This window comes from Aquarana catesbeiana, linkage group LG06 (assembly GCF_042186555.1).
Source record: "Aquarana catesbeiana isolate 2022-GZ linkage group LG06, ASM4218655v1, whole genome shotgun sequence".
NCBI lineage: Eukaryota > Metazoa > Chordata > Amphibia > Anura > Ranidae > Aquarana > Aquarana catesbeiana.
The window spans coordinates 339,508,948-339,517,919 of NC_133329.1; the positions used below are offsets into that span (position 1 = coordinate 339,508,948).

Here is an 8,972-nt window from a genome sequence, read left to right on the forward strand (position 1 = left end):
TAATGGGCTAGTATGCATCCATTGACAACCAATAACTAGACAGTACTCATTTTGGTTGCTAAACATGAAGCTGTTTATTGAAACAGAGAGGTAACACTCGGGACAATCCCCCCCCCCCTGCATTCAGGGAGGGGTAGACTGTCCAATCAGCAGGGAGAACTGTAGAGGAATCCCCCCTCTTCGCTTCTCACAGCTAATCTACGTACACATCCCATAATACCCAAAGCAGACAGACACAATAGAACAATGCAGCCACACCCCAAACGACCCAACATAGAGCACACCATAGTATGAGACAACATATATACACACACACAACATTCCAGTGTGGTTGTACAGTGAGTCCAATTAGTACAGATCAGACTGGGGTTCTCATCACCCTGTGCCCCTATTCTAGACACGGGGTGACTTATGCCGCGTACACACGAGCGGACTTTCTATCCTACTTGGTCCGGCACACTTTCCGACGGACTTTGTCCGCCAGGTGCGCCGGACTTTAAAACGAACGGACTTGCCCACACACGCCGGGATTTTCCGGCGGGCTAAGTCCGCCCGTCTTTCCGACGGACTTTCGCCGGAGTTCCGGCGGACTTTCAGAATGAACGGACTTGCCCACACACGGACAAGTCCGTTCATTTTGAACGTGACTCAGGTGCGACGGGACTAGAAAAGGATGTCAATCTTGCCGCTTTTATCGGCGAGATTGACACCTTGCTAGCCCCGTCACGGGGCATACCAGGCCCTTAGGTCTGGTATGGATTATAAAGGGGAACCCCGCTACGCCGAAAAAACGGCGTGGGGTCCCCCTAAAATCCATACCAGACCCCGATCCGAGCACGCAGCCTGGCCGGTCAGGAAAGGGGGTGGGGACGAGCGAGCGCCCCCCCCCCTCCTGAACCGTACCAGGCCGCATGCCCTCAACATGGGGGGTGGGTGCTTTGGGGGAGGGGGGCGCCCTGCGCCCCCCCCCCCCAAAGCACCTTGTCCCCATGTTGATGAGGACAAGGGCCTCTTCCCGACAACCCTGGCCGTTGGTTGTCGGGGTCTGCGGGCGGGGGCTTATCGGAATCTGGGAGCCCCCTTTAATAAGGGGGCCCCCAGATCCCGGCCCCCCACCCTATGTAAATGAGTATGGGGTACATGGTACCCCTACCCATTTACCTAGGAAAAAAGTGTAAGTAATAAAACACACTACACAGGTTTTTAAAATATTTTATTAAACAGCTCCGGGGGGGGGATCTTCCTCCGGCTTCGGGGGTCTTCTTCCGGCTTCGGGGGTCCCTCCGCTTCATCTTCTCCCGGCGTCCGGTTGGTTCTTCTCCGCTCTCCGGCCTCTTCTCCCGGTGTCGCAGGTCTTCGGCCGGCCCCTCCGCTCTCTTCATGTAGCTCTATTGCGAGCGGAGGTCCGGACTTCTGGGCTTCTTGGCTTCTTGGCTTCTCGGCTTCTCTTCTCTTCCCCCAGATGTTGACACGACGCTCTCTCCGGCTGGACTGGTCTCTGAGGGCTGCGTTGTGACTTATATAGGCGGAGACCCCGCCCCCATATGATGTCACAGTCCCTGGGCATGCTGGGACTGTGACGTTTTAGGGGGCGTGGTCGACCACGCCCCCTAAAACGTCACAGTCCCAGCATGCCCAAGGACTGTGACATCATATGGGGGCGGGGTCTCCGCCTATATAAGTCACAACGCAGCCCTCAGAGACCAGTCCAGCCGGAGAGAGCGTCGTGTCAACATCTGGGGGAAGAGAAGAGAAGCCAAGCCAAGCCAAGAAGCCAAGAAGCCAAGAAGCCAAGAAGCCCAGAAGTCCGGACCTCCGCTCGCAATAGAGCTACATGAAGAGAGCGGAGGGGCCGGCCGAAGACCTGCGACACCGGGAGAAGAGGCCGGAGAGCGGAGAAGAACCAACCGGACGCCGGGAGAAGATGAAGCGGAGGGACCCCCGAAGCCGGAAGAAGACCCCCGAAGCCGGAGGAAGATCCCCCCCCCGGAGCTGTTTAATAAAATATTTTAAAAACCTGTGTAGTGTGTTTTATTACTTACACTTTTTTCCTAGGTAAATGGGTAGGGGTACCATGTACCCCATACTCATTTACATAGGGTGGGGGGCCGGGATCTGGGGGCCCCCTTATTAAAGGGGGCTCCCAGATTCCGATAAGCCCCCGCCCGCAGACCCCGACAACCAACGGCCAGGGTTGTCGGGAAGAGGCCCTTGTCCTCATCAACATGGGGACAAGGTGCTTTGGGGGGGGGGGCGCAGGGCGCCCCCCTCCCCCAAAGCACCCACCCCCCATGTTGAGGGCATGCGGCCTGGTACGGTTCAGGAGGGGGGGGGGCGCTCGCTCGTCCCCACCCCCTTTCCTGACCGGCCAGGCTGCGTGCTCGGATCGGGGTCTGGTATGGATTTTAGGGGGACCCCACGCCGTTTTTTCGGCGTAGCGGGGTTCCCCTTTATAATCCATACCAGACCTAAGGGCCTGGTATGCCCCGCGCTCGCCGCAATAGGAAGATTTGTTTTTCCTATTGCAGCGAGCGCGAGATGCAATACCATCCCCTCGTGTCGTATTTGGTCTGTCGGACCAGCCTACACACGAGCGGGCTTTCCGTCGGACCAGCACACACACGAGCGGACTTTCCGCCCGAAACTGAGTCCGACGGAAAGATTTCAAACATGTTTGAAATCTAGGTCCGGCGGGCTTTTGGGAAGAAGTCCGCCGGAAAAGTCCGCCGCCGCCCACACACGGGCGGATTGTCCGGCACACTCTGGTCCGCCGGACCAAGTATGCCGGAAAGTCCGACCGTGTGTACGCGGCATTAGACATAGGAGGTGCATGGGGAGATAAAACATGGATTTCCCATCCTCTCCAAGGGATTCTGGGTCCTACAGGACCCCCGCCCAAGTGACTCCCGTTACACTGCAGATCTGCATGTAGGATATCAGCATCAAAATTTAAAACAGCCAATATGTAAAAATACAAAAACCACAACAAACATTAGGGAAACATGTTGAGTGAAATATGGGGGCTGCTATGGGTGACCTTCTCTGTTTTTATTGAAAGATGCTCATAACCTAAAACATCCAATTTGATATGTGGACACGATAGGTGTACATGACCGTTTTATAAAGGTCATCTAGTTTGATGAGTGGTGGCTGACCATACCTCTCGTCTACATGGGGTAGAGTTGACCTTCTTTTAAAAAAACAACTTACCTGGCTCTCTTTAGCATCAGTAATTTCTCAGTGAATTTCAGAGTGAAGTCATAACTCGCGAGCTTTATACTTGTTCCATGTCTGTACAGAAAGTTTTGGAGATAAAGAAACAGCATGGCAGGCAGGCAGGCATGAGCTGGCGCTGGTCATCAATGGAATTGTACGTGTTTTCTTTCAGATAGATTTTATCTTAACAATATCTACCCACTAAAAATATGTTATGGATTCATTTTAATCCACGCATTTCTGCTTTTAGAAATGTAAAAGTGAACATGTACAGTAAAACCTTGGATTGTGAGCATAATGCGTTCCAGAAACATGCTTGTAATCTAAAGCAATCGTACATCAAAGCAAATTTCCCCATAAGAAATAATGGAAACTCAGATGGTTCGTTCCACAACCATTTATTCAGTTTATAGTCCATATAAAAAGATTATAGCAATGTGATAGGTTGTGTAACCATAAAATATCCATCCACAAATGGAAGCCTCTAAAAGGAGATTAGAAGCAAAATCCAGCAGGAGCTACAGAGACTAAAAGAGAAGAGAGGTTCCTCTAAGTGTAGCAATATGGTTACATTTAGACCCCTTTCACACCGAGGTGTTTTCAGGCACTAAGGGCTAAAAATAGCCTGTAAAGTGTCTGAAAAATGCCTCCCCTGCAACCCCCTTTGTGAAAGCACAAGCGCTTTTACACTGGAGCGGTGCGCTTACAGGACGTTAGAAAAAGTCCTACAAGCAGCATCTTTGGAGTGGTTTAGAAGAGGTGCATACACGGCTCCTCCACTGCCCGTGCCCATTAAAGTGAATGGGTGCCACTGCTGAAGTGTTTTTCAGGAGCAATGAACCCTTTCTTCCGCCTCGGGCGTGGGTTAAAAGCGCCCTGTTAGTGGCTGAAAAGTGCCACTAAAACGACGGTAAAGCGCCGCTAAAACTAGCGGCACTTTACCGCTAACACAGCCCGCTGGCAGCAACTCACATGCTTGATGATTAAAGGAGGCACATCTAAGTATTCTGGATGCCTGCATACTTAGATGTGCCTGTTTTAATCATCAACCATGTGAGTTGCTAAATGTTGTACCGTCATTAAATGTAACCATATTGCTACACTTAGAGGCGCCACTCTTCTCTTTTATACTCAGTTATGACGTGATGCTACTTGTATATGAAGACATCGCTCGTTTATCAAGTCAGAATTTATAAAACTATTTTGCTTGTCTTGCAAAACACATGCAAGCCAAGTTACTCTCAATCCAAGGTTTTACTGTATGTCTTGTCTTTTAAGACCAAGCTATAGCCATCCATGGTAAATATATTTAATAATGGCATTTTATGTTCCCACAGCTCGAGTGTTCCGATCTTCCCCCCAGTTTGGTGTTACACTGGTTACCTATGAGCTTCTGCAGAGATGGTTGTATGTTGATTTTGGAGGAGTGTAAGTATTTTATTCTCTGTAAGTATATATGTTGTTTTTATACAGAGCAGCATGGGGATCTGGTGAAATTCTATTCAGCCTGGTGCTGCAGCCCGCCTGAGCTTATTATAGAACAAATTCTCTCTTTCCGGTCCTCTGGTGATTTCATTCTAGACATTTGACACGGGAGGCATGTCTGTGAAAGTCTGGATTCTTCTGCAGAATGATATCAATTCACAAGCGGAGAAAAAACTATATCATTTAGCTGAACACATCTTAAATTGAAACTCAGTTCTTTAACTAAACCCATTTTTTCTGTATGGTCTCTGCTCCATACAAATGAACATAGAGCTCAAACAGTAAAGTGTTCATTACAACCAAAGTAGGAGAGCTGCAATAAGCCATGTATTCCAGTGGGACCTGTACTTGTTAATGGGCAAAGCAGTCATCATCAATAAATGTTTTCTTACAGATTAGAGCAGTCAAACAGATTTTTCCTTTAATGCATCCAATTCTTTCTAAGCACGCTTATGCACAAGTCACCAACCTCATCAGATGGAGTTGGCAGAAAACATAAAGCATAGGGGTTTAGTATGCTTCAGTTTGTGAGTGTGTTCACTTAGAAAAGGAAGGGTCCATTAAATGACATATTTACCATCCCCTTTCCCCACTCTTCATTCTGAAACTACCCCTGCAGAAACCGGTGGGAGAGGAGGGAAGCCAGCAGCACTGTAGGGGGCACAACACTGGGGAAGCCCAGGCAATAGGGGAAATTGGCACCACATGCAGTGATTAGGGTGTGCCCAGTCATGCCTATGACATAAATTTTGTATGAACGCTCTTTTAAAAGTTAAATTCCTTTAAAATGATTTCCAGGAAAACATACCTTTTGTATTGTGACATCTCCTTGTAGTAATATCTAATTTAATCACACTGTGCTGACCATTTGCCTTATGTACTTACCAGTAGCTCAGCTGTCTGGCAATCTTGGCAGTGCATTACTTTAAAGCTACCATACCAGCTGCCTAACAAGGCCTGTGCTTGCAGTCATATTGGAAAAAAAACCTTTAAAGGTCAAGTTTACTTCTAGTCTATTCACTTTGTTTTCAATCAAGCCCTGATGAAGGGAGCACCCTTGGACCCCTGAAGCAAATTGGCTGGTTCTTTAGTTGTCAACCTGACTTTTATTGGAATAAAGTTGTATCTGGACCTCTTAGCAGTGGTGTGATGCTTCAGTTTTATTTTCTGTTACATAACACTACAAGCACAGGAGATCGTGGAGATCCTCTGGGGTGTAGAAGCTGCCAGCCTGGGAACCAAATGATTTACTTCAACATCAATTCTTTAAGATAGCAATACCAATGAGATAACCCTACAGGTCCAGTGTTATATTTCCACTTTTCACTACTTTAGAGACACTGTTATTTTGACTCAGGACCCCCATATACTCTCCTTACCTGAGTTCTATTAAGTTCCTTGTTCCTCTTCAGCCAGTGATGGCTCTTTTAGGTATGGAGGGACATGTGACATGCTTCCCTGTGGGTGGTACCCAAGCCTATAACAGCCAGCCGCTGGACCAGAGCATGTCACATGACTGGGGGACTGACATCACTGCTCCCCCATGTTGACAACCCAGCCACTCTCAGCACTGGCTGCAGAGGAGTAAGGAACAGCAAGGGATTGTAGGTAAAATTATATGAGAGACACTGTGGATTTTCCCAGCATTGGCCAGGCAATAGCGTCTCTTTAAAGTATATTTTAAATTTTGTGTTTCGTTTTGGATGTAATGGTGAGGGGTTAGAACTAATCTCAGGTTTTTATTTCTATCTGTGTAGCCATTAGGAGCAGTGGCGGCCCATCCATAGTGTGGTGCCGCTCCCTAATCCATGCGTCCGGTCCCTAATCTACATGCCAGATGCCGGACGCATGGATTCCAATAGGGTTTTTTTTTTTTTTTTTAGAAGCACGTGATTAGAGCTTGAGCCTATAATTGGCTTCAAAGAAGGGTGGGCTCTGAGAGTTATGTGACAATAGTGAAATAATATTCGCTATTGTCTTCATGATTCTCCTCCCGGTCAATCAGGATGTGGGTCATGAGACCTGTCACCCTATTGGCCGAGAGAAAAAGCGATCCTATTGGCCGCCTAGGGGGAGGAGACACACGGCGGAAGCCGTCGTGATGCCGAGGAGGAGACGCAGGGGAGGCTGCCGCCTGGAGGAAGCGCTGCCCGCGACCTAGATGGGGTAAGTGCAGGGCTGGTGACACCGACCGGGGGGTCTTGGTGGGGTGCGGGTTACATGGTGGCTGTGGGTGTATTGTTTGCCCTTCCCCCCCAAAAAGAATACCACCAGCCGCCACTGAGTAGGAGAGGAGAAACTTTCCAAAGGGAAACATCAGTCTAACATGGCATTTTCCTCACTTTTTAAAGATTTCCCTTTCATTACTTGTTCTGTCAACAGGAGAGGAAGTGAACGGAAATCTCCCCAGGGGACACAGATGATAAATACAAAAAACTGATAGGGGTCATTTCCCACTGTATCCAAAAAAAAAAAAGTTCTGTCTTTAGATACTCTGTGGGGCCCTGCTGCTGTTGACAAGGAGGCTGTGTTTTGTAGGGTATGTCTTTTTGTTACTATATAGTTGAGACTCAAGCTGATTTTTGTTAACTTTTTACCAGCAAATCCTTCTTTCTTCTTATTTATTCAGCAGCCCCACATAGATATATTGCAGTGTGTACATGTAGAAGGATAAATAGCGTATTTTAACCAACTGCTTGATATTCTAGCCTCTAGTTCACAACATCCTTAAAAACTGTCTGAACCAATCAGCTCTCCTCTGTTCTAAATCTTCCATGCAGGAGCTGCTGTGAAAGTCACATAAAGGTCTCTGTGAGCTTAGCCCGTTCAAAAAAATAAACAGCTTTGTAACCTGTAGCTAACTGATTGGTTTATGTTTTGAGCCTCGCGTTGTAATCAGATGGCACAATGTGAGCCTGTTCATTGATGAAGACTTGTATTTTTCACCTTGCAGCAAGCCTTTGGGGTCAGAGCCTTCACCAAAGACCAGAATCTCCAACCTTCCTCCGGCACATCCAGACCATATAGGAGGATACAGACTGGCCACTGCTACATTCGCAGGGATAGAAAACAAGTTTGGTCTCTATCTGCCAAAGTTTAGGTCTTCCGAGGCGGCGTCTCAGGTCAAAACTGCAGCTTCGGTATAAATGCAGACCTGGAGGCCTCGGTACATATAGTATTTAAAGACGCAGCAAAGTAATGTAACTCTCTGGTCAATTGCATGTGGGCTTATCTGCTGCTCGTCCCATTTTAATATAATTATTCGTTAAGACAAATCACCTGTTTGCACAGAAGAGGTTTATTTGCTTAATTCAGCACATAGAATGTATCCTTGTTTCCTAAAGAGAGCATGTGCGTGTTTTTTTTTCTTTTTATTAGACTGCTTTACACAGCTTTGCACTTACTGTACATATTGTACATCTGTACAGAGACATCACGGCACATAGGACGTCTTTCGTCGAGGGGTGGAGGAAAATGTACAGGACATATGGGAGGTGTTACCGTGACATTATATAATGTATTATGATTTCGGTTTCTCATTTACTCATTTTGATGTATTTTATGGAAATAAAATATTGTTTGTCTTTGTGGCTTTTCTATTGGTACAGTAAAAATGGAAAGACTCGCCTTAAGTTAAACCGTTTTGACTTTTGTTTATGGATATTTAAGATGGCTTTACAGTGGCAAAGATTACCACACAGTATAAATACTTTTGGGGCACTAATCTCCCATTGAGTGTAGTAGGAAAGATTGTATGTGTAGACCACAGGAGTACCGACATCACTAGCTAGCTTGTTGGAATGCTAACTCAAGATTTCAAGATAACCAGACTCTACCTTCACAAAGAAACATCCATAAAGACATGGATGAGTGAGTTTGGGATGGAAGAACTTGACTGGCCTGCACAGAGTCCTCACCTCAACCCGATAGAACACCTTTGGTATGAATTGGAGCGGAGACTGCGAGCCAGGCCTTCTCGTCCAAATCACACAAATGCGCTTCTGGAAGGATGGTCAAACATTCCCATAGACACACTCCTAAACCTTGTGTACAGCCTTCCCAGAAGAGTTGAAGCTGTTATAGCTGCAAAAACTCAATACTAAACCCTACAGACTGATGCCCCATACACACGGTCGGATTTTCCAACGGAAAATGTTCGATGGGAGCTTGTTGTCAGAAATCCCTACCGTGTGTAGGCTTCATCGGACATTTTTCTTTGGAATTTCCGTCACACAAAATTTGAGATCTGGATCTCACATTTTCCGACAACA

General features: G+C 47.2%; 1 protein-coding gene across 1 annotated transcript in view; it reads left to right on the plus strand.

Annotated features, from left to right (window-relative positions):
- Positions 1–8,285, plus strand: part of SLC25A12 (solute carrier family 25 member 12) — a 239,734-nt gene extending 231,449 nt beyond the window's left edge. The window contains exons 17-18 of the mRNA XM_073633896.1: positions 4,554–4,644; positions 7,655–8,285. Of these exons, the coding sequence (XP_073489997.1) occupies positions 4,554–4,644; positions 7,655–7,847 (284 nt within the window). The 3' untranslated portion in view covers positions 7,848–8,285. The remainder of the gene's footprint in view (positions 1–4,553; positions 4,645–7,654) is intronic.
- The last annotated feature ends 687 nt before the right edge of the window (positions 8,286–8,972 follow it).